Source organism: Heteronotia binoei, chromosome 14 (genome assembly GCF_032191835.1).
Source record: "Heteronotia binoei isolate CCM8104 ecotype False Entrance Well chromosome 14, APGP_CSIRO_Hbin_v1, whole genome shotgun sequence".
In the NCBI taxonomy this organism is placed as follows: Eukaryota; Metazoa; Chordata; class Lepidosauria; order Squamata; family Gekkonidae; genus Heteronotia; species Heteronotia binoei.
The window spans coordinates 72172981-72198015 of record NC_083236.1 but is presented as its reverse complement, the minus strand read 5'-3'; the positions used below and the strand labels follow the sequence as shown (position 1 = coordinate 72198015).

General features: G+C 53.4%; 3 protein-coding genes across 3 annotated transcripts in view; 1 reads left to right on the top strand and 2 right to left on the bottom strand.

The window, feature by feature from the left end:
- The window catches only part of AP1G1 (adaptor related protein complex 1 subunit gamma 1), a 34862-nt gene extending 20617 nt beyond the window's left edge, over positions 1–14245 (bottom strand). The window contains exons 1-2 of the mRNA XM_060253940.1: positions 14129–14245; positions 1115–1318 (exon numbers count right to left, since the gene is read on the bottom strand). Of these exons, the coding sequence (XP_060109923.1) occupies positions 1115–1315 (201 nt within the window). The 5' untranslated portion in view covers positions 1316–1318; positions 14129–14245. The remainder of the gene's footprint in view (positions 1–1114; positions 1319–14128) is intronic.
- A 2816-nt stretch (positions 14246–17061) lies between these two features.
- ATXN1L (ataxin 1 like) lies at positions 17062–18957 on the top strand. The gene has a single exon (XM_060254034.1). It carries the CDS (start codon positions 17062–17064, stop codon positions 18955–18957), a length of 1896 nt encoding a protein of 631 aa, XP_060110017.1.
- A 2019-nt stretch (positions 18958–20976) lies between these two features.
- Positions 20977–25030, bottom strand: ZNF821 (zinc finger protein 821). Its single transcript, XM_060254344.1, has 6 exons — positions 24963–25030; positions 24423–24539; positions 24208–24333; positions 23756–23862; positions 23354–23520; positions 20977–23026 (listed from the first exon to the last, which is right to left on the bottom strand). Exons 1-6 carry the CDS (start codon positions 25000–25002, stop codon positions 22372–22374), a joined length of 1212 nt encoding a protein of 403 aa, XP_060110327.1. The 5' UTR covers positions 25003–25030; the 3' UTR covers positions 20977–22371.
- Between the last annotated feature and the right edge of the window lie 5 nt (positions 25031–25035).

Sequence of the window (25035 nt, the reverse complement as noted above, 5' to 3'; positions counted from 1 at the left end):
AGATGTGATTCGGCAGAGATAGGGCAGTGAAAGAGGACAGCTGTGGCTCGATGGGGTGGGGGGATTCACACTCTAAACTGAGGTCCTGGACAAGAAAGGCAGCCGGGCCTCCCGCAGCCCCCTTTCTCTCTTAACCTGGCCCTTTCTGAGTCTCCCCAACTGCAGAAGCCTTGGGAGTGTGAGATGGCAAAACTGCTCAGTGGTCAGAGGCAAGAAGAACAGAACCTGACTTTCCATCCTTATGCCTTCCAAGCCCAACAAGCTCAAGTGGTGATCAGACTGCTGTCAAAATGCCTCTTGATCTCCAAGGACTCCCTCAGGCTGAAGTGACCCCACCATCTAGTGAAGGAGGAGAAACTTGACACCAGTAGACCCTTTCACCTAAAGGGAAAGGACCAAGGACACACAAGAACCTGCCCTCGTGCTCTCTAATGCCTTCTTGCTTCAGGGCAAAGGCCAGCTTGAGAACCCACCAGTTCTCCTGGAAACCTCAAAACTCCTGCGAAGCCATCAAGAGCTGACCACAGCCAAGCCCTGCTCACCCAGAGCAACCTGCGGATCTGTCTGCCGAAAAAGCAAAAGGCTCACATACCCCCCCACACTGGGCCTCAAATCAATTATGTGTTGTATCCACCTCCGCTTGTTATCTAGTTGTGACCAAGAGGTTCAGATGCTCAGGAAGTCTTCCCGCAGCCCAACAACGATTACACTGGTCCATTCACAACAACCACATCAATGTCAAGGAAGACATTTATTGGCACGGGAAAACCCACTTAGGAAAATTCAGACATGGAATTCGTCATCTGCAGAGTCTTGCAACACTTGATGGAATTAAACCAGAGTGATCGTTCCCGTCCTCTAAGCCAAGCTCCCCTGTGTGATGAACAGAACTTCCCTGGAAGAGAGATCCAGCATTCCTCACCAGTCCACGCTTAGCTGGAGGTCACCTGGGCAAGCACTTTCAACGACCAGTCGGAGTGCTCTGGACCATTCTGCCACCAAGCCAAGTATTACACAACATCACATGGAATTATGGTTTTTGAGGGCCATGCTGAGATGAGAGGCCACCACCAATGCTCAGTTCCAGCTACTGCTCCAAGGGAAGAGGGCCTACCTGTCCAAAGTGTGCAGGGTAGCCCAGCATATGCATATACAGCAGCTTTGCGACATTCCGGCAGCGGTACGTGTTGTCCTCTTCTCGGAAGGATGACCGGATGGCAGCACATTCTTTCTGGATCATCTCCCGCTCCTCCGCCTGTGTCCGTGCCGTCCGGATGGTCCGGATCAGCTCCCGGAGTCTGATGGGGGCTGGCATATTCTGCGGAAAGGTGGACAAGGAGGAGTCAGCTGGTCTCTGCCGACACTGCTGCAGCTGCAGGTGTACAACAAGCACTGGAAGCGCCAGATTTCTGCAGCCGATAGTGGTGGCCCCAAACACACCTTTCTGCCCACCTTCCCTCCACAAGGCTCAGCAGGGAGCACCCACTTTGCACGCAGAGGGTCTCTTGACCAGACCCTGGCACCACCAGCTAAAGCACCTCAGGTAGTTTCTCCGTTTTTCCAAATGAGGCACTTAAACCACTGGTTTTGAAGATTAGCCTAAGAGTGCAGCAGGCCAAGGGGCTGCATCCTGAAGACACAGCAAGCCTCCTACCCAGTGTGAAACCTGCCCTTCCCAGGCAACGTGCTTGAGAGAACGACAGTCGGCCACACAACATGAACGTTTTAGCTAGTCTCCTATCCAGGCAGCCTCTGTCCCAGCTGCAGAACTAAAGACAGCTCAGTTGCCCTTCTGAAAGACCTGCACCGGGCAGCTGACAGAGGTGCTTCTGGGGCTCTGGGCAGCTCCCAACACCATCAGCCCTTCCACCCATCAAGCTTAGAGGTACCAGGAGATGGTAACGACCTGTGACTAGGCCTCCAGCTAGTCCCTCATGCTCCTCACCATCTCTCTGATGGACAAGGCAATCCACAGGTCGGGAGTGAAGTGCCACCAATACACTGACAGGGCACAGTCCTGTCGCTCTAGGAAACCAGAACCACTGCTTGGCAGCTGCAAAGGGTTGGCGCCCGGCAAATAAATGGAAACAAGGCGGAAGTGGTGCAGTGGTTAAGTGCACGGACTCTTAACTGGGAGAACCAGGTTTGATTCCCCACTCCTCCATTTGCAGCTGCTGGAATGGCCTTGGATCAGCCATAGCCCTCGTAGGAGTCATCCTTGAAAGGGTAGCTTCTGGGAGAGCTCTCTCAGCCACATCCACCTCACAGGGTGTCTGTTGTGGGGAAGGAGGGTAAGAGACATTCTGAGCCACTCTAAGATTCAGAGTGGACGACAGGATACAAATCCAATGTCGTTGTCGTCATCTTCTTCCTTCACCCATGAGGACACTCCTACAAACTGCCTGGGCAAGTGCAGACGACATGCCTCTCATGGGGAATTCAACCCCCCTTTGCTGGGTCCCCACATCTGCAGAAGAATGCCCCCTATCTGAACCTAGCGCCATTTCAACACGGGGGCCAGAGTCAACATGAGAGGGAGGATAATTGCTTTGTTTGCTGTAGACATAGACAACATTTTCAATAGTAACTTTGTTTAAATATACATAATTTTGGCTGTCTGCCTGCCCTTAGAGCCTTTCACCTGCGGGGCTGCCTCTCCTCCTACGCTCCACCACCACAGCTCTGCTCCCCCGAGGTTCCACGCTGCCAGTGGGCAAGATCCCCTTCACGTGCTGTCTCTGTAGTCACCCCCGTCTTGTGGAAGGGCCTGACTGCCATTCCCCAAGCTACGTACAATCCAGCAGTTCAGGAGGGTTCTTCAACAAAGGGACTAGGATTTTTACGTTACTGTGTATGGGACATATTACAGTTTGCTGCACGTTTGACCCTCTTGTCATTTTATTGTTTCCAGCTGACGTGACCCCACTTTACTCCATTACAGCCACACTCTGCATCACATTTGCTCGTGCAGATTTTGGTAATCCTAGCCCTACCCCCACTGCTCATTAGATGTCTTCTCATATTGCTTGTCTTGACTTACAAAGTCCTGATTGCGTTTCTCTTCATATGAACTGTCATCTACTCCCACAATGTAACTTGCTCTGAGTCCCAGGAGGGAAAGCAGACTAGAACTACAGTAAATAAATGATTACAATAATTCATTATTGAAAAATTCAGTGTTTTCAATGTTATGAAATTAAACTTAATATTCAGATATGCTAGTAGTCCTCTCAACGCATTTCTGTCCAAAAATACACTCTTTTATTTACTGCAGAATTTATTTTTGCTTTCAAGCTTTTAATTTTTTTCTACCTTTCAGATGGCAAAAATTACGTACCTATACAACAATAAGCCACCCTGAGCCCGCTTGTGGGATAGGGCGGGATATAAATCTAAAAATTAAAATTAAGTTGAATAAGATGTAGCAGATTGCAGCTGCCTCTCAAGTACGGGGTATACTTGCAATTTTTCTTACAGAAACTCAGCTTTGATCACAAATGCCCTCAATACTGAAAAGGACCTCCCCAAATGCACTTTAATGAGGGCTGCCTTTGGAAACAGCAGCCAGGGTGTGGCCATCATATTCCCCATTGGCTCCCTGTTGCATCTGGTCCCATCATATCCCCCTGTATGGTGCCTGCATGGGCTCCCTGTTGCATCTGGTCCCAAACATTCAGCAGCTGTGGGCCTGGGCACCTATGGAACCACCTGCACCAGTCAGAGGAACCTGCCCACCAGCAGAGGGAGCTCTTCCGGAGCTGGCCTACTCTGCATGCTGACACATTACAGGTGGTACAATCAGTGAGCAGGCTGCAGGTTTATAATCAGAATGAAGCAAACCAACCCAATGGAGGTGTGAGCCAGGTATCTGAGATTAGGATAACTGTGCATGCACAAAAGAAGTCAAATGAAGGTTGCTAGGGTAAGCTGCATAATGCAGAACACTGCACTGAAACATCTGTGGTGTCACTCAACCCCATATAATTGAAGCCACAGCCCTTACAGTGCTCCCCCTTTAAGGCTCCGTGTTAGTCCTTCAACTGCAAAGCAAGGACGGCAGCAGAACCCACCCAAGGAGAAAAGGCTTCACCCTAGCAGGCCGGAGGGATGGCCGAACCCAGCTCCCTGCCTGCCAGCCACCCCTCCCCAGAGCCTGCAGCCATGTCAGAACTGATCCCAGGTGAAGCTGCAGATGCCCCCAAAGGGTTATAAACTGGGCACAGAGATGAAGGCCTGGCACTGCCCTCAGCTTCCACACAGCCATTATTTATGGGTAACGGCCATTCTTCCTCCATGAGCACATGCTTCCTCTTAGAGCCAATTTACACCCCACCCCCGCCATGGCCCTCGGTAAAAGCTACTTGGACATTTCACAGAGCTTCTTCCCAGTCTTTCAGGCTGACAACCTGGTCAGCTGCCCCTTGCAAAGCCACTCCCCCTCCCCACCAAACAAAGACGTTAAAGGACCCAGGACTCCTGACCACAGGTGGTCTACCAGCCATAGTGCCAGTTTTCATACACTCACATCCACAGGCATAGATGCAATCTATTGCTTTAGGACAGGATAAGAAATCTTATTTGACACATTCGTTGTCAAACATCTTTTAGTCTCTATGTCATAGGAGTGACTCCATTTTGCTAGCAAGACCCCTTCACCTGGAAATAACACATGACTATGGAAGACCCCTCTGAAAAGCATCCTGCTGTTGGTATGGATTTAGTTCAGGAGTGGCCAATGGTAGCTCTCCAGATTTTTTTTGCCTACAACTCCCATCAGCCCCAGCCATTGGCCATGCTGGCTGGGGATGATGGGAGTTGTAGGCAAAAAAACATCTGGAGAGCTACCGTTGGCCACCCGATTTAGTTATTTGAGTGAGATGGTTGGCAGTGAGCCGGACCACCCAATTCACTCCACACTCCCATTCTAGCCTTCGCACCTGCCAGCTGCGCATGTATTCTCTATCAGCAGCTTCTGCAATTAGCAGATCTTCCTGCGAAAGTCACCAAGGCATTTGCACTGCTGCAACGGGTGGATCTTGCCAGCTTCCTCATTCCTCTCAACAGACAGAACTGGTACTAAACTGAACCAATCTGCATCTTTTTCGTCCTTCTTCTTTTGAGGGAGGGAGTCGTTATTAAAGACAGAAGAAATTCTCAAGTTCCTCACCTCTTTTTTGCAAACAGACTTCTCTCCTGAGGCTCAAGAAAAGGTCCATTAGCCACAGTAGACAATACTAAGTTAGGTAGACCAATGGTATAAGACAGGGGTGGCCAACGGTAGCTCTCCAGATTTTTTTTGCCTACAACTCCCATCAATCCCAGCCATTAGCCATGCTGGCCACCCCTGGTATAAGATGTTTCATGTATGTTGCTACTCTTTTTATGCAATTAAGATTCTACAGGAGCAGTTGCGTTAGTCTGACACAACAAAGAAAAAGTCTGTTACACCTTAAAGTAGGGATGTCAAATGTGCGCCCCAAGGGACGGATCAAGCCCCCAGAAGGCTCCTATCAGGCCTGCAAGCAACTCACTATCATCTGCTTCCTTCTTTCCCTCTTGCTTCCTTCTGCATCACAACTTGCTTTGCCAGGCTTGCTCAATCGCACAGGAGCTGCAGTGCAACGCCTCTATTTTTCACTGGCTGACCAGCACATGAAGCAACCTATATACAAAAACTCACAATGCCCAGCCATTTCATGATTTCCTCTGTCTCTAAGGCTCAAAGCACTGACCATGAGATTTCAGTAATGAATGTCAATAAAAAGTAGGTTTGCAACTTACAGACACACCACCTGAACAGCGTGTTCAGGATTGCTACAGTATAAACACTGTCTCCAGATTTTGATGCAATAATTCAGAGCAAGAGGTGTCATCAAAGATTTCAGGTTTTCACGGCTGGTAACATCATTAGGGTTTGTAGAATCTTTCAGGATCAAGTGCCGTGTTCTACTGGAGAAAGTTTTCCTTCCAGACGTTTCGTTCTCAGCTGCGGAGAACATCCTCAGTGGCGTTGCAGCCGGAGCAGGCGCTCAGACCTTCTTGGCTGCTGTGCATTGAGTGGGCTATGCATTGAGTGGGCACTCAATGCACAGCAGCCAAGAAGGTCTGAGCACCTGCTCCGGCTGCAACGCCACTGAGGATGCTCTCCGCAGTTGAGAACGAAACGTCTGGAAGGAAAACTTTCTCCAGTAGAACACGGCACTTGATCCCGAAAGATTCTACAAACTCTAATCAAGAGGTGTCAGTTAACAGAAACTGTTAAATAAACAAAAGACTGTAAGAGTGCTGATCTTTTAAGCATATTTTAAGTTTTTGAAAAATCCTTAATTGTGTTTGTCTGTGTCCTTTATAAAGTTTGTCTCTCTGCTACCTGGCGTTACATTTTATGACACACACAGCCCAGCTCGACAAGGTCTCATTTATGTCAGATCTGGTGCTCATAACAAATGAGCTCGATACCCCTGCCTTAAAGCATAATGGATCTATTGTAGCTGCAACTTTTATGGGCTTAAGTCTATTGCACAAGATACAAGAAGTGTGTTTTCAGTAGTGAATATTCAAACCTCATAGCCCCAGAGGAACCTCTGGCTGTGAACAGCTGATTGAAAAGGAAATGAAATGCGAGAGGTCTATAAGCATTTCTGTGTATTGCCAAAATCTATGCAAGGTTACGCGCAGCAGCAGTGAGACTATTCCCATCATGTGGATGGTGAGGTCCGTGTCTGAGCATTCCATGCACAATTTTGCACACTCTGGAAATCCCAAGGATTATCCTGCAATGCTTCAGCTGGCCCCATCTCTCTTTCTAAACAATGTATTACCTGGCAAAAAAAGAATAAGATGTCTTTCTTTGTTGTGGAACCTCTGAGACAAAAGCTGATTCTGACCAGCCCTAGAACTTCTCTGAACGTAGCCACATTCAACAGGTATCAGGGCATCTTATACAACTACAACACAGTTTCTGGGCACCCATGCACCTTTTGACTTGACTTCTTAATGGCACCTTGTGAAGAACATCAGCAGCTAACATACAAAAACACTCCCTTATAAATGGCAGCTGCCAGTAAAAAGCATGCAACACCATGAACACCATAGGAGGTGGTGGTGGCTACAAGCACAGACAGCTTCAAGAAGGGAGTGGATAAGCATATGGAGCAGAGGTCCATCAGTGGCTATTAGCCACAGTGTATTGTTGGAACTCTCTGTCTGGGGCAGTGATGCTCTGTATTCTTGGTGCTTGGGGGGCACAGTGGGAGGGCTTCTAGTGTCCTGGCCCCACTGGTGGACCTCCTGATGACACCTGGTTTTTTTGCCACCATGTGACACAGAGTGTTGGACTGGATGGGCCATTGGCCTGATCCAACATGGCTTCTCTTATGTTTTTATGTTCCTAACTAATAACATTAGAGAGAACCACACAGTCATACAAGTAAATGGGAAAATGCTAGCTCAGTACTTCATTGTTAGCACATGAAGGGGAATGGAATTCTAGAACTACCCCACGATGACTAGCATAGAAAAGGAAGTTATATCAGAACCTCTGTCTACACTGACTCAGCTGCCCTCTTCTGAGCCTTCAGGGGTCAGAGTTCGCAGGCTCTAACTCAGCTAACAGCAAGTGCACAGGGCTTGCTTCACGGAACAAACAGGTAGATTGTATCATCTATTCTTACACGTCAAGTGGCATTTGAGGATGTATTTCATATTTATTTATTTATTTATTAGTTATATTTATATCCTGCCTTCCCAAAGGGGCTCAGGGCAATTAACATCAAAATGAATAAACAATTAAATAACCAGTTAATATAACTGGTTCTTAAAACAGCTAAAAGCCATCAAACGATTTAAGATAGAGAAATGATCTGACTTGAAACACAGAATACTGAACTTCAAACACAGATGTAACACCAGAAAGGGCGGAGGCATAGTAGTATATGTGAAGGAGGTATATACTTTTGAACAAATATGTGAATCTGAGCATGGCAGCTCAGTTGAGAGTCTCTGGGTAAAAATAAAAGGAGTAAGAAATAACAGTGATATTATTGTGGGGGTCTGCTATAGACCACCAAGTCAGGCAGGACTTGGATGAGATATTTCTACAGCAGATTGCAAAGTTCTCCAAGAGAAGGGATACCGTGATCATGGGAGATTTCAATTACCCAGACATCTGTTGGAAGTCCAACTCTTCTAAAAATGAAAAGTCAAATAGATTCCTGACTTTTCTTGCTGACAACTTCCTTTTCCAGAAAGTGAAGAAGGAAACAAGGGGATCTGCTATCTTGGATTTGATTCTCACCAACAAGGAAGAACTGATTGAAGAAGTGGAAATAGTGGGTACCCTGGCCAGTAGTGACCATGTGATTTTGGAATTTACCGTCTGAGGGAAGGGAAAAGCTATACATAGTCAGATTTATAGGTTGGACTTCCGAAAGGCAAACTTTGATAAACTTAGAACTATGCTGGGTAAAATCCCATGGTCAGAAATACTTAGGAGGAATGAGGTTCAGGAGGGGTGGGAGTTTCTTTAAAACAAAATACTGAAAGTGCAATTGCAGATGATTCCTGTGAGAAGAAAAAATGGAAAAAGCCTAAAGAAGCCGAAGTGGCTCCATAAACAGCTCTCTAAAGACTTGAGAAATAAAAAAGATTCCTTTAGGAATTGGAAGGAGGGCCTTATAACCAAGGATGAATTTAAACAAATCACCAGTGCTTGTAGAGAAAAAGTTAGGAAAGCTAAAGCTCAGTATGAGCTTAGGCTAGCCAAAGATGCTAAAAACAAAAAAAGGTTCTTTTCTTATGTTCAGAGTGGGTGAGCCCATTGTGAGGGCAAGGAAGTGAAATTGTAACGGGCAATGAAGAGAGAGCGGAACTGCTCAATTCCTACTTTTTCTCAGTCTTCTCTTTTGAGGTAAACGGTGCTCAACAAGGCAAAAACAGAACATATAAGAAGGGTATGAAGTTCCAACCTAGGATCAGTGTAGGGGTAGTACATAAACACCTAGTTTCTTTAAATGAAAGTCCTCAGGGCCAGATGAATTGCATCCAAGGGGTTCTAAAAGAGCTTGCGGATGTAATTTCTGAGCCTCTGGATATTATTTTTGAGAATTCTTGGAGAACAGGACAGGTGCCGGAAGATTGGAGGCAGGTGAATGTTGTCCCCATCTTCAAGAAGGGGAAAAAAGATGATCCGGGTAACTACCGACCCGTCAGCTTGACGTCTATACCTAGAAAAGTTTTAGAACACATCATCAAACAGTCGGTCCTGGAACATTTAGAAAGAATGGATGTGATTACTAAGAGCCAGCAAGGTTTTCTCAAGAACAAGTCAGGTCAGACTAACCTGATCTCTTTTTTTGAGAAAGTGATTACCTTTCTGGATCAGGGGAATGCTGTAGACATCATTTATCTTGATTTCAGTAAGGCTTCTGATACGGTTCCCCATACTATCCTTGTTGACAAGTTGATAAAATGAGGTTTGGATTCTGTTACCGTTAGGTGGATCTGTAACTGGCTGACAAATCGCACCCAAAGAGTGCTTGTGAATGGCTCCTCATCCTCTTGGAGAGGACTGACAAGTGAAGTGCCTCAAGGATCTGCCCTGGGACCTGTTTTGTTCAACATTTTTATCAATTATTTGGATGAAAGAATAGAGGGAATGCTTATTAAATTTGCAGGTGATACTAAATTGGGAGGGGTTGCAAACACAGAAGAAGACAGAAACAGGATACAGGATGACCTTGACAGGCTGGAAAACTGGGTTAAAATCAATAAAATGAATTTTAACGGGGATAAATGTAAAGTTCTGCATTTAGGTAGGGAAAATCCAATGCATGGTTATAGGATGGGGGAGACTTGTCTTAGCAGTAGTATGTGCGAAAAGGATCTAGGGGTCTTAGTGATCATATGCTGAACATGAGTCAACAGTGAGATGCGGTGGCTAAAAAGGCAAATGAAATTTTGGGCTGTATCAACAGAAGTACAGTGTCCAGATCACGTGATGTGATGGTATCACTTTACTCTGCTCTGGTAAGACTTCACCTGGAGTATTGTGTTCAGTTTTGGGCACCACATTTTAAGAAGGATATAGACAAGCTAGAACGAGTCCAGAGGAGGGCGACGAAGATGGTGAGGGGTCTGGAGTCCAAGTCCTATAAGGAAAGGTTGAAGGAGCTGGGGATGGTTAGCCTGGAGAGGAGATGGCTGACAGGTGATATGATCACTTTCTTCAAGTACATGAAGGGCTGTCATACAGAGGATGGTGTGGAATTATTTTCTGTGGCCCCGGAAGGTAGGACCAGAACCAGTGGGTTGAAATTAAATCAAAAGAGTTTCCGACTCAACATCAGGAAGAATTTCCTGACCGTTAGAGTGATTCCTCAGTGGAACAGGCTTCCTTGGGAAGTGGTGGGCTCTCCTTCCTTGGAGGTTTTTAAACAGAGGCTAGATGGCCCTCTGACAGCAATGAAGATCCTGTGAATTTAGAGGGGAGGTGTTTGTGAGTTTCCTGCATTGTGCAGGGAGTTGGACTAGATGACCCTAGAGGTCCCTTCCAACTCTATGATTCTGATATGTCCATCCAGCAGTGTTCAATCAAGCTTGGTTTGCACAAGAGAACTGTCTGCCCTCAGTTTCATACTACACCTTTAAAGATGTCCCCAAAACCAACACCTGCTAACTGCAAAAACCCTAAAGAACTGCCTAAAAATGTTGAATAACCCGCTGGACTTGAAAAGCTGTTTCACAAAGTAAGACCACTGGAATGAAACTGACAATACATCAGCAACAAAACTGAGATACAGACATCTAAAAATGAAAGTGTCAACAGTTATAAACTTTACAAATCTTAAATAACTTCCTATATACAATAGAAAAAAATAGCAAATGCACTTCTGAACGAGACAGAAATCTACTGAATCTAACAGTTTCGCCATGCCTTCAAATGTGCTCCAAGGGAACTTTCAAGATGCACCAAAAACACACTGAAATTATGTGTGGTCATCTATCGAATTTAGACAACCAGTGCAGGTAACTGAAGCCATCTGTTTTGTCAGCTGCCCATACTCAACCTGAATGATGACAGCAGAGCAAAGAAGCTGAGGAATCTGCATTTGTGTTATGCACTCTTAGGCTTTGCTTCAATTTACAATGAAGACCAAAAGTTTTAACAAAAAGTGTGGAGGAAAACTGAGTTTTGGGGCAAGGGCTGAAGGGAGCGCGAGGAGCACTACGTAAGTATTTGGAGAGGGTGAATCAGACATAGAGAGGTAAGAAAGACTAAACCGTCATTTAAAAAGACCAGGGGTGCAAAGGTCATAAGCAAATATAAGTTCATCAAAAATTAAATGCAGGTATCAAGTGCGTTTGAGACATTCAGCAGCATTTGCGTTATCCTTTTTAACTCAGCAAGAATGAAAGTCATGCTCTCACACAATAATTAACTTCCCTAGCAGCTCCCTGGGCAAAGGAGTCAGCACCCCTCCCTCCAGATCCAAATCCTAACATAAGCCTAGATACAAAGATGAAGTAGTCCACATAATGGGGCCAAATAAATGTAGGGAGGATTTTTCCAAACCCAGGACCCCCAACCCCTCAAGTTAGCAGGAAAATCCAAACAACTGCATTTTTCTTTTAAAAATTAAATGGGAGAAGCAATGTATGTGGGTCTGCAGTTACTGTAACATAAATTTAACAAGTCAACCAAAATCAAATGAAATCAACATTGGCTTTACAACCAAATGTAAAAAAATTAAAGACTAATTAAGGGAAGGGGGAGAAAACGGCAAAGAAGAGGTCATGGCAGTGGGAGGGGAGGAGGGGGAAGGAATGGAAGGTGGGTACCCCTGCCTTGCAGACCGCTGCCCACATCTACCTATTAAATTTTTAGTCTGCCCTTCCTCCAGGAGGTGAGAGTTGTGTGCATGAATCTCCCTCCCTTTTCTTACCCTCAGAATAAGCCTGTGAGGTGAGAGAGAGAGAAAGGCTGGCCCAGCCAAACTTCATGGGAAACTGGGGGTTTTCACCCAGGCTGCCAGATCCTAATGCAACACTTTCACCATTATATCATACTAGTTCCTCATGGGCAACAGGAGCTGATGTAATCTGCCCACATCACCAAGTGAAGAACAGCATTGCCAGTCCCTCTTTTGTGCAGTCTCTACTCTGTTACCTTCCTTCATTCTTCTTCCTGCTCTGACCTCCAACAACTTGTTTGCAGAGCAGGGAGGAAGTGAGCAGTGGAGCACTCTCACTTCCTCTCTCAGAAGCTCTGCTTAACGAATGTACACAAAATGTTCCCTGTATGTCTAGGAAGGACCCAGAGGTGCCAATCTCAACTCTAAGAAATCATCCCCACCCGGCTCCAGATTGCCTGTATGTTAAGACAACATCAACACTCCTCCCCTTAGAACATAAGAGAAGCCATGTTAGATCAGGCCAATGGCCCATCCAGTCCAACACTCTGTGTCACATAAGAGAAGCCATGTTGGATCAGGCCAGCGGCCCCTCCAGTCCAACACTCTGTGTCACAGAAGAACATAACAGAAGCCATGTTGGATCAGGCTAGTGGCCCATCCAGTCCAACACTCTATGTCACAGAAGAACATAAGAGAAGCCCTGTTGGATCAGGCCAATAGCCCCTCCAGTCCAACACTCTGTGTCACAGAAGAACAGAAGAGAAGCCCTGTTGGATCAGGCCAATGGCCCCTCCAGTCCAACACTCTGTGTCACATAAGAACATAAGAGAAGCCCTGTTGGATCAGGCCAATGGCCCATCCAGTCCAACACTCTGTGTCACATAAGAGAAGCCCTGTTGGATCAGGCCAATGGCCCATCCAGTCCAACACTCTGTGTCACAGAAGAACAGAAGAGAAGCCCTGTTGGATCAGGCCAATGGCACATCCAGTCCAACACTCTGTGTCACATAAGAAGAGCCCTGTTGGATCAGGCCAGTGGCCCCTCCAGTCCAACACTCTGTGTCACATAAGAACATAAGAGAAGCCCTATTGGATCAGGCCAGTGGCCCATCCAGTCCAACACTCTGTGTCACATAAGAGAAGCCCTGTTGGATCAGGCCAGTGGCCCATCCAGTCCAACACTCTGTGTCACATAAGGACATAAGAGAAGCCCTGTTGGATCAGGCCAATGGCCCATCCAGTCCAACACTCTGTGTCACAGAAGAACATAAGAGAAGCCCTGTTGGATCAGGCCAATGGCCCAGCCAGTCCAACACTCTGTGTCACATAAGAGAAGCCATGTTGGATCAGGCCAATGGCCCATCCAGTCCAACACTCTGTGTCACACAGTGGCAAAAAAATTTATATATACACACACACTGTGGCTAATAGCCACTGATGGACCTCTGCTCCATATTTTTATCTAAACCCCTCTTGAAGGTGGCTATGCTTGTGGCCGCCACCACCTCCTGTGGCAGTGAATTCCACATGTTAATCACCCTTTGGGTGAAGAAGGACTTCCTTTTATCCGTTTTAACCTGACTGCTCAGCAATTTCATCAAATGCCCACGAATTCTTGTATTGTGAGAAAGGGGGAAAAGTACTTCTTTCTCTGCTTTCTCCATCCCATGCATTATCTTGTAAACCTCTATCATGTCATCCCTAAGCACATCACAAAGCGCAGGACACATTATAGGCTGTGCAGATATGTAATCAGAACTATGTAAGGGAAGGAAACTCCAAATCTGCAAGTCTGGGAAAGAAACAATTTTCACTCTCCCACGGCCTCCCCGCAGAGCGGAGCTGTTTCTAGCTGCAGTAGTCGTCTTCCTCCTCAGCACCACAAGCATGAAAGTGCAGCGGGCGGGTCCACCCAGGGCGACGAGCAGGGCCCAGGCTTTGCGCCTCTGGACAGGGAAGTGCGTCCTGCTTAAGGCACGGGCGACCTTCTCTTCTGGCGCTGGGAATGCCTCGGAACCGACTCAGCGTCGCCCGCCCGCCCGGCCTCTCTGCCCCTGCCCTGGCCGCTCCCGCGGAGTCGAGCAGGGCGAAGGCGCCCCAGGGAGCGGAGAGGAAGAAGCGGGCCCGGCCGTCCCCCGCTCCCTCCCTGCCAGGGCCGAGCCGCCGTGCGGGGACCAGGCCACCCCCAGACCGAGAGCGCCGCCCCCCCTGCTCACCGGGCCGGGTCCCTGCGGCGAAGGCGGCGAAGGCGGCAGGAGACAGGCATCCAAAATGGCGGCGGCGCGGCCTCAGCACCGCTACCGCAGGCGGAGGTATCCGCGCCCCCGGACCGCCGCCCTCCCTCCCTGTCTCTCGCCCTCCGGGCACGGCTCCGCAGAGAGGCGCCGCCACCCCTCGCCCGCGTCGGCTCCCCCGCCCGCCCCTCGCCCGCCGGCAGCCGCCGCGCTTCGCCTCAGGACTCGTTTCCCTCGCGGAAGCATCCGCGACGTCTTTACAGCGGCGACCGAGCCGCGCCTCGGCGGGCACTGATGACGCAAGACGCCTGCCTAGTCACCTCTGCGGCTGTGCCCGGGAGCCTCGTCCGGCCGGCTCCGCACGCCCTCGCCAAGAGTTCCGCCCCCGGCGCCTCCCAGGACTCCCTGCCGGAAGCAGTCGCGCTCCCTCCCGGGGCCGCCTTCAGGAGGCGTGACCTGTGCTCAGGGCGTGTGGAGCGCCGGCCGAGGCTGGCCCTGAAGGCTGTCCCCCTTCTGCCGCTTCAGGGAGCGGAGGGTGGGCGGCGCCAACTGTCACGCGGCGCCCCCTCCCCAGAGGCCGCAGTGCAGCAGGCCTCCTCCTGCCGGGCGGGAGGGGCTCCGGGGCAACCGCGGAGGGGAGGGGAGGAGCCGTGGCCATGGCGACGGGGGCGTGGTCTCGCTGGGGCTGGCTTCGCCTTCGGGCGCCACGGCAACCGTGGGCGGGCCTCTGGCGGTGTCGTCATCAGAGAGAGCCGCGCACAGCGTCGTGAGGTCAAGAGCGCGGCATTCCGGCGCGCCCTGCGAGGCGGGGTCAGGCCGGGGCTGCGGGCAGGAGTCGGCGGGATGGAGGAGCCCGGCCACGGCAGAGGCGGCGGGTGAGCGAGACCCTTCACTCCCGCAGGGGCGGGGCTGAGCTGGGGGGAGGCGGGTCTCCCCCCCCCTTCCCTGGGGTGCCCCCGCAGGCAGGTGAGGCGGGGGGGAGCCAAGCCCTTTCACTCGGGTAGGGGAGCGGAAGCCTGGGGGGGTGGCGGGTTCCCCTCCCTTCTGCGCCCCTTTCCCTGGGATGCCCCCGCAGGCAGGTGAGGCGGGGGGAGCCAAGCCCTTTCACTCGGGTAGGGGAGCGGAAGCCTGGGGGGGTGGCGGGTTCCCCTCCCTTCTGCGCCCCTTTCCCTGGGATGCCCCCGCAGGCAGGTGAGGCGGGGGGCAGCCAAGCCTCTTCACTCAGGCAGGGGAGTGGAAGCTGGGCGAGGGGGGGGGGTGGCGGGCCAACCCCCTCCCTCCCCCCTTCCCTGGGGGGGCCCTGCAGGCAGGTGAGGCGGGGGGGGGTGAGCCAAGCCAGGTGAGGCGGGGGGGGGGTGAGCCAAGCTTCACCAGGCAGGTGAGGCGGGGGGTGGTGGTGAGCCACTTGGGCAGGGGAGCAGAAGCCTTCTGCGCCCCCTTCCCTGGGGTGCCCCTGCAAGCAGATGAGGCGGGGGTGAGCCAGGCCCCTTGGGGAGGGACAGTGGCTCAGTGGTAGAGCATCTGCTTGGGAAGCAGAAGGTCCCAGGTTCAATCTCTGGCATCTCCAAAAAAGGGTACAGGCAAATAGGTGTGAAAAGCCTCAGCTTGAGACCCTGGAGAGCCGGGGGGGAGCCAAGCCCCTTCACTCGGGCAGGGGAGCAGCAGCTTGGGGGGGGGGTGGCGGGTTCCCCTCCCCTCTGCACCCCGTTCTCTGGGGTGCCCCCGCAGGCAGGTGAGGCGGTGGGGAGCCAAGCCCCTTCACTCGGGCAGGGGAGCAGAAGCTTGGGGGGGTGGCGGGTTCCCTTCCCCTCTGCGCCCCCTTCCCTGGGGTGCCCCCGCAGGCAGGTGAGACGGGGGTGAGCCAGGCCCCTTAGGGAGGGACAGTGGCTCAGTGGTAGAGCATCTGCTTGGGAAGCAGAAGGTCCCAGGTTCAATCTCTGGCATCTCCAAAAAAGGATACAGGCAAATAGGTGTGAAAAGCCTCAGCTTGAGACCCTGGAGAGCCGCTGCCAGTCGGAGAAGACAATACTGACTTTGATGGACCAAAGGTCTGATACAGTATAAGGCAGCTTCATATGTTCACTCGGGCAGGGGAGCGGAAGCCTGGCCGGCTGGGCTGGGGGTGGGCTTGGGCAGGGGTGCAGAAGCCTGTGTCAAGAATGCAGTTTCAATGACGAGTTGAAGTTGATACAAAACTACGTTTATTTATAAGCTGATTCAGTGTAACAGATTCTTGGGAGTGATGCTGCAAATACACTGATACGCTACTTTTAAGGCTTACTTCAAAAGTATTCCCAAAGGTGGGGGCAAGGGATAGTTCTAACACATAAAGGATCATAAATGTCTACCTTCTCCTGCTTTCCCCAGATGTGTCGCACTCCATAACAGGAATGTATGGTAATTGGTTTTGTTTCTCTCTACTTCTGCTTTCCAAGCAATAAAGCAGGAAGGGGGACCTTGGTCCTTCCTCCAAGATACTTCACAGACCAGTGTTATGGAGCAGTCAATTGTCAATGGAATTTTACCATGCTTGACAGTCTGGCGGGCTGGGGGGGGGGCCTCCCTCACCCCCCTGCGCCTCCTCTGACCCCTCCCCTTCCCTGGGGTGCCCCCGCAGGCTAGTGAGGTGTGGGGGGAAGCCAAGCCACTTCACTCAGGCAGGGGAGGGGACGCTGGGAGGGGGGTTGCGGGCCTCCCATCTCCCCCTCCCCTCCTTCCCTGGGGTGCCTCCGTAGGCAGGGGGGGAAGCCAAGCCCCTTCACTTGGGCAGGGGAGCGGAAGCCTGGCGGGCCTCCCTCCCCCCTCCATGCCTCCTCTGACCCCCTCTTCCCTGGGGTGTCTCCGCAGGTGAGGCCACGGCGGCTGGTCCTCTCTCTTTCTTGGCGGCGGGAAGGAGGCTCCGAGGTGGGGGAGCGATGCGAGCGGCGCAGGAGCGCATCCAGGAGCGACTGCCACCCAAGAAGCGGGACCTGCCCTCGGCTGCTGGCGGTGAAGATGGGGGGGGAGGGCGGGGGGTCCCTGGGGGGGCCGGGGGCGGCGAGGCCTCGGCCCCCTCCTCCCCCTCCCCCTCTGAGTGGCCACGAGGAGGAGGTGGGGCGCCCCCACACTATGGGGAGGGCGGGGCGGCAGAGGGGGTGGCCAGCCTGACGGTGGACCAGTTTGGCCTGCTGTACAAGGTGGCGGTCCCGCCAGTGGTGAGCGTCAGCCCGCTGCCTCCCGCCTTCAGCGTGGCTTCGCCGCTTCTGCAGCACCCGCACTCGGGCCTCCCCTACTCACCCCTCCACTACGCCCAGCTGCCCCCCTCGGCAGCAGCCCCGCTGCACTTTGTGGGCTCCCCCTACTCGGTGCCCTACGCCCTGCCCCCTGGCGGCTTCTTCCCCACTGCCTCTCGCATCCCCCACTTGGTGCCATTTACGCCCCTCCTGCTGGAAGAAGCCGGCCCACCTGCTCACACCTTCGGCAAAACCACCGCTGCCCCCCTTTCCCTGCAGCCCCACGGCGGGAGTCAGCTGCTGGACGTGGGGCAGGGCAGGTTTCCCGTTCAGTATCAGCTGTCCCACCTGCCTACGGGCTACTCTGCCTTTGAGGTTCCCGTGGCTGATCCCACCTTGGCGCTCCCACTGCAGGACCCCAAACTCATCACAGCAAATGGCGTGGGGAGGCCCCAACCAAATGAGGTTCTGGACATGGGCAGTGGCAGTGCCGAAGGGCAGTTGCCAGGGACAACGACTGCAGAGCCCACTGCTGACAGTCGCTTCTTAGCCAGCTGCCCCTCACTGAGGACAGAAGTTGCCATGACGTCTCAGCGGAGCACGCCGGACACAGACTTGGAAGTGCAGAGGGTGGTGGGCATGTTTGCCTCCTCACAGGATCACCTGGCCTGCTCAGGGCAGCAGAAGGGTGGCGGGAGCCCTTTGAACCTTTCTCATCGTGCTCTCCCTGGGCAGGGGGATGGATCTGGGAGGAGTCCGGGCCGAGCTGCTGCTGCTGAGAGAAGCCTCCAGCAGAAGTCCTCATCTGCAAAGTCTCTGGAGGAGGAGCTGCTCCCCCGCCATCAAATCCTGGCCAACGGCAGGGCCCTCCTGCCTGCAGCCCCAGATGGCCTGGGGGGAGTCAGTCCAGAGGCGCCGGCCCAGGGGGGGCTGCCGGATCCAGACTCTGCTCCCTCCCCGGGCCAATTGCCCTCCCACTTCATGAAAGGAGCCATTATCCAGCTGGCCACAGGAGAGCTGAAGCGGGTGGAGGACTTGCAGACCCAAGACTTTGTGCGCAGTGCAGAGGTGAGCGGCGGCTTGAAGATCGACTCCAGCACTGTTGTGGACCTCCAGGAGAGCCCTTGGCAGGGCTTTGTCACGCTGCATTTTGTGGTCGGAGAGCAGCAGAGCAAAGTGAGCATCGATGTCCCTCCCGAGCATCCCTTCTTTGTGTATGGGCAAGGCTGGTCGTCCTGCAGCCCAGAGCGGACGGCCCGGCTCTTTGCGCTCCCTTGCCACCAGCTGCAGGTGGGTGATGTTTGCATCTCCATCAGTTTACAGAGCCTGAACGGCAGGCTTGCTGTGCAGGCCACCCCGGGACCTTCCCGAGAGAGACTGGGGAGAGACAGCCAGAGCTTTCGAGAGGCACAAGCGAGAGCGGGCAGCCCCATGCAGAAGGGGGGTGCTGCTGTGTCACTGGGCTCCCCTCAGTATGGCTGGGCTGGCCCCAGCTTCCAAAGGCCTGGGGAGGAGCCTCGCTCGCCCTCGAGTCGCCCCTCGTTCATTCCCCAAGAGGTCAAGCTGTCCATTGAGGGCCGTTCAAATGCAGGGAAGTAAGAAGGCTTCTGCCCTGCTCCCTCCTGCCTCCCCCAGCTGTGTGCCTGAAATCATTCCACTGGCAAAGGCCTCCTTTCCCCCTCTCCCGCAGGGTAGGCTGAGGAATGGGAGCAGGTCTTCTGATGTGGAGAGAGGTGGCCCTCTTCTCACACAAGCACTTTAATGGGACACCTGCTGAAGCTGGGGCGGGGGGCTGGTGCAGGGAGGTCGCCACTCAAGCCCAGTCCTGCTGCTCTGCTCTGGAGCGGGGGGAGGGGTGCAGGCCCGCTCTGGGCATCTCAGGCAAGCAGGCCTGGCCTACTAGTGGGAGCTCCTCCTCCTCCTCAGGATAGTTAAAGGCACTGAGAAGAAATGGTTAGTTCCCACTCCATTGAATGGGAGGTGTCCCCCCCCCCCACACTAGCCCTGTGTGTTCTCTTGGCCTTGCAGCCTCTTCCCTCCCTGGCCTGTCCACTATGTCACTCTCTGAAATATTTGTGGCTCAATCTGTTCCAAAAGTTCAGCATTGAATAATAAGTTTGTCTCAGCATCTACCTATCCTAGGCCAGCTGTAAATGATGGACTTCCAGAAGCAACTTGAGGGGAGCACGCTCAGCAGTTAGCGGCTTGCCTGGCCCAAGCTCTTTTGGGGGACACTTACAGGACTGAGGATGTTGCCGCTACTGCGATCATCTCCGAGTCCTTTGAAGGGGATTAAGACTTGTAGTGGCAGTTGGCATCTTAACGAAATGTGGTTGGGTTCTTTAGACAAACAGGTGAACACTGGTGCTTCCAGGAGAATGAAACCACCGTATCATTTTTGAGCCTCGAGCACCAGTGCGTAGGATTGCCTGCCCGCTAGAGAATCTTGCCTGCCGTGGTGCCTCTGTAGGTGGGGGAGGGGGGAGCTCTGTTGAATTTCCTTGACTCTTCCTGTCTGTGAGATTGGAGCCCCCCTTCAGGGCAACTGCTAGAACCCGCCTTCCCTCTTGGCCTGAAACTGCAGCTCTCTCAGTCCACCTGCCTGCCTCTCCCTGTCCTTGTCTGCTGTCACTTTCCAGCACTTTGCACTATCCCCAGCTGCCTGTGGGTCAGTCACTGTCCCTTTCTCCACTCAGCTCTCCCCTTGGGTGGTGTGTGCCTCAGGCCAGCCCTGATTGCCCTTTGCCCACCCGCTGCCCTCCTCTTGCCCCAGAGCAGGTTTTGGGGGTGGGGAGGGAGGCATCTGAGAAGTGCTGTGGCATATAACTGGCCACCCCTTTCCAATTCCCTTGGGCTTTTTGAGCCTTGGTTGTCTCTGCTGTGCAGGATTGTCAGCCTGGCCAGCAGAGGCTGCATTTGCCTTGCACAGGTGCTGGGAGACAGAGACACAGCTGTGCTTAAAGCAGTCCCCAAAGTGTTGCTTCTAGCAGAGGAAGGCTGGGGGATGCAGGCACAGCAGGGCTGGCTTCCTAGAGCAATAAGCTGTTCCTTTCAGCAGACACTACAGAAAAGCCCCTTGCCTGTCCGCTCCTGATAAGTGCTTCAGGAGGGTTCCCTGATGTGCAATACTGTGGGGCTTGCTTTCACCCCCTGCTGTGCCACGGAACCTCTTGCCACCTCCTCGGCAGCCTGCCTTGAGTTTGGCCCTCTCCTTTTCTCGCTGGCTGCTTCCTGCAAGAACACACGTGCCTTCCTCCGGCACCATCCCCAGGGCTGGCTTGGAAGGGTAGGCTGGCCAAGAGGGCTTCCCTGGTGGCATCTTGTGGGACGCCCAGAAGGTGGCAGACTGGCTTGCAGACCCTGCTGGCAGCCAGAGCAATCCTTGCACAGCACCTTAGTCGAAGGGGGAGTGACTCTGCTGCTGTCCACAAGCGTCACCAACTGCATTGTCTCTGAAGCCTTAGGCCCGCCCCTTCTCTCCTGCCAGTTCTCTTAAGGAAGCATTATGAGTCTACGGATAATCTATTTTGTTGTGGTTTTGTATCTGTTTGGAAAAAACCAATTTGTACTGTATATTTGTACTTCGGGTGAGATCCTTTTCCTGGTTTACCATTTAAAGTCTTTCAACACAGATTGTATTTTTATTGTTAATGCTCTTAACGATTACTGCATTTAATTTGACTATGTAAGCACAGTATATATATATATATATACACACACATATATGTACACATATCTATATTATAAATCAATAGCTTTTCCTTTGTTGTGCCTGCTTGGTGTTTCGGGAGGGGGGGCAGCAGGGCATGCTGACTGCAGCAGCAGGGGAACAAGTCACTGGAGTGGTCAAGGAAAGGCGGAGGGAGGCAGGGCATTGATAACGCCTCCCATGCCTCTGGTCGGTGCCCAGCAGCCAAGGCAGAATTGTAGCCTTCCAGGGTGGCCACCCATTTCAGCAGTCTTTTGGGTTGCTGTAGCCATTTAGGAGGACCCACAAGCGTGGAGGTGACTGCTGGGAGTCGACAAGGACAGAAAGGTGTCTCCGGCTCATCCGCTGCTGCCCGCCTCCTCTCCAGCAGACCAGGCAGAAGGGCCCAGAGAAGCCTAAGGGGGGGGGGGGCTCCCCCCACCCCACATGCCCACGGGGAGAGGGAAAAGGCTAGCAAAAGTGAGTTCAACATTTTTCTGCCAGATGAAGCAGCAAAAGGGTATCCTCTGAGTGAATCAGGAATTGCACCAATTGCTGAGGAGTTAAATGCTGTGAGGAGGAGGATTTCAGGAGGGAGTCTGCCACGGCCGAGCACGGAATTTTAAGGCGGCTTTCTCTTGCGAAGGGGATCTGCAGGCATGACAAGAGATCATCAGTTCTAAGCAACCACCTGTTTCTTTCCACCAGTCTCCAGGCCCCAGCAATCAGCTCCTGGTCTTCCTGCACACGGGCCAAGTTCCTTGACTGCTTTTTGGGCCTTCCCACTTCTGCCTGTTCGGCACCACTAAGCCTTGGGAGGGAATCTTGCCCGTTGCTGAATTCTGCCCTGACTTGGAGCATCCAAACCGGGCTCTGCCAGGGAGAGGTGAATTCTTAATTCTGAGGCAACTGCAGCTTTCCAAGGACACAGGCCTGTAGAGACTTCCTTCAGTAAAAAGAAGACAGAACCTGCAGTATGAAGTCCATGCTCTTGTTCCCCAACAGAGAAGCTGGGGGAGGGGGAAGAGGAGGCCTTCTAGCCAAGAGGAACCAGCCTTCTATGCCTCTTCCAAGAGGGGAAGGGGACTTGTGCGTGCCTCCATGGCCCACTGGAGAGGTAGCATTAGGACCCCCCTCCACAGTTTCCAGCACCCTGGACCTCAACCTCATTGCTAGCGGGAATAGTTGTAACTAGTGCTAGTCTTTGTCAAAATCCGCAGGGAAGGCACGGACGACGTCTTTATTCGCCCCCCCTTCTCAGGTCCTGGGGTCCCATCCCAAGCAGCTCACAGGCTGCCAGCCGTTTTGTCCAAGGGGGCAGCAGCTCAATGCGGGGCACCAGGGCTTGGCTCCTCAAAAGCCATTTTGCCCAGCAGCTGGCCCTCCAGCTCCACGCCACCCACAGGCAGCGGAAAGAAGTTGATCTCAGCTGCCAGTGTGGCCACTGCAGAGGGGTCCTGGCCAAACTGGGCCCGCAACATCATGTCCATCTTCTCCAGCCGCCGCTTCAGCCTCTTGGCCTCCCGCTCCCGGATGAGCCGGGCCTGCCGTTTCTCCGGCGTCTCGTTGGCACGTTTCAGGCGCATCGCTTCACGATCCCGCTGAAGGCGGCGTGCACGCTGCTCATCTGTCTCCTGGAGGCGTTGCAAGCGCTTGGCCTCACGGTCCCTCATGCGCCGCACCTCTCGCTCCTGGGGTGTTTCATTGTCTCGACGACTCTTCTTAGCAGTGCGCTCTCGTTCCAACCGCTGGAGCCTCACTTCCAGGGGCTCGTTCTGCCGCCGCACAGCCCACTTGCGTACAGCTGGGGACTGAGCTTCCAGGAACTTCCGATAGGCCACACAGCTGTTACACACCAGGAGGAGACCAGCCGGATACACAGGGGAGCTCAGGGCAGGAGTCTTCTCGTCAGCCCCCGAAGGCTCTTTGGGGACAGGAACGGGCAGGGCATCTGCACATAACACCTCTGGCACCTTCTCACTGCAGCAGGCAAAGGACAGAAATGGGAGCTCAAGAGACAATCTTCTGGACCCCAGCTGGGCATCCAGCGCCGCGCCACCCACAGGCTTTAGCCACACCTTGTTCAACCAGCAGCCCTTTCTGTGGCCTGAGCACGTCAACCCTCAAAGCATTACTAGAGATCTCCAGAAGAGCTGCTCCCACCCCTTCACCCAGTCCCACTCTCCCACACACTTTTAGGCCCTTTGGAGCTTCCCCCAATTCCCCCCCCCCCGGTCCCTTGCAGGCCTGGGCTTCGCAGCATGGTCCACCCCCTGTCCACCTGGCCAAAGGCCAGAAGTTTCTCACCTGTTAAAAGTAGCATGGCTGGTAAAGCGTGCCCCACACACTGCACAGTTTGACAGCTGGTCCTCAGAATGGATGAGAAGATGTCTGCCCAAGGACCCTGGGGAGCCGAGTGCTCGGCCACAGACAGGACACAGGTAGCTCTTGGCACTGACCACAGCTGCTGTGTGCTGCAAAGGAGTCCAGGTGGTGAGGCAAGGGCTCCCTTCCCCCACCCCAAATACAGAACCCCCTCTGCCATCAGGGGAGGAAGCCAGGAGGGAAGGGCAGTCTCTCTTTCCCAGGTGCGGAAGAACTGTTTTCAAACAAGTGCTCTGGAGAAATATGTCAGCATTCCAAACCAGCAGCAGTTTCAGCAAGATCGCTCCCCCTCTGCCCGCGAGCCTCCCTGCTCCCCCTCATTACCTGGTAGACGTGAGTGACCAGCTCCTCCCTGCTCCCGCACTCCAGCTGACACAAAGGACAACAGGAGAGCCCCGTCAGAGCATCTGGGCTCACATGCAGATCCAACTAGAGGCAACAAGGCACGGGGTTAGGGCAGTAATGGAAACAGGCTGTCCACCTTGGCCCTCCTCCCCATAGCACTCCTTGGGGAATCCTGCAGGCCACATAGCAATGGGACTCCGGGGGGCGCTGCATCCCCTTTTCTGGAATGGCATCTGCAGCAGGCCAGGTATCTTTTCAGTGGGACCCTGCTAAGGTCAGCCAAGGCAGCATGACAGGGATTGAGGTCCCACAGTGCCTGCCTGGTCCCGATGGTGATCCAGGCCCCAAGAATCCTTGTCTGTTGCCCGGTGCCCCAGCCCCCTCCCGCCTTCCTGGATGGGGCTGACTTGCCTCCCTGTCCAGAGTCCCCTGCTGGCAGTGGCCAAGCGGCCCGTCAGGGTCGAGCTCTTGCTTCACTTTGGCCATCGCTCCATCTTCCTCTGAGCCGGGGGAGGAGACCTCATCTTGGGTGGTCTCTTCGTCCCCCTCACTGTCACCTGGGAGCCAGAGGAACAGCAGTGGGCCCCAGGCTCACTCTGTGTAACCCACCCTGTCCCATCCTCTCCCAGGAAGAGGTAGAACTCACTGCCACTGGAGTCCTTCTCCTGGAGCTGCTGCTGCTGCTCCCCGAGCAGCCCGGAGAAGCCCCTTCTCATCATGGCCTGCCGAGCGTGCTCCTCCAAGCCAACCAAGACTTGCTTCCCTGGAAGCACAAGGGCAGGCGTCAGGCCGCCGGCCCCCTTTGGCACCCCCTCGTTGCCCAGTGAAGGTCTCCCCTACCTGAAGATGGCCCAGAAGGGGACTAATGCCTGGGATCCACTCCCCAAAACAGCTTTCCCCAAACCCTGCCTGCCAAGCAAGGGTGGCCTGACCCATCTGTCCCTTCGCCTCCTTTTCTTTCCAGCATGACCTGGAAATACAAATGTCTTCAGCTGCATTGAGCGGCGGGGGCGGGGCCCTGACTCTGCCTGGCAGCCCTAGCGCTTGCTGGTGGGGCAGGCCCTCCGCGGGAGATGCTGGCGGCCGCCGCCCGTCCTGAGGGGGCCGCGCTCGGGGACTCCAGCCCCTGCCCTCCCCCCCCCCCCGCGGCCCCGGGCAGGGCAGGGCAGGGCTCGGGCCTACTCACAGCGCACTTTATTGGGGGTGGCCTGTTTCCGGCGGGACATGGCTCGCCCCCCCGGGGCTGCACCTGCGGAGGG

Excerpts from the sequence above, each read along its gene's own strand:
- ATXN1L (XM_060254034.1), top strand. The coding sequence starts at position 17,062 with ATGCGAGCGGCGCAGGAGCGCATCCAGGAGCGACTGCCACCCAAGAAG.
- ZNF821 (XM_060254344.1), bottom strand. The coding sequence starts at position 25,002 with ATGTCCCGCCGGAAACAGGCCACCCCCAATAAAGTGCGCT. Across the intron at positions 23,863-24,207 it reads GCCGCTTGGCCACTGCCAGC|AGTTGGATCTGCATGTGAGC; the intron begins AGGGGACTCTGG and ends CTTGTTGCCTCT. Across the intron at positions 23,027-23,353 it reads AGCCATGCTACTTTTAACAG|TGAGAAGGTGCCAGAGGTGT; the intron begins GTGAGAAACTTC and ends TGCCTGCTGCAG.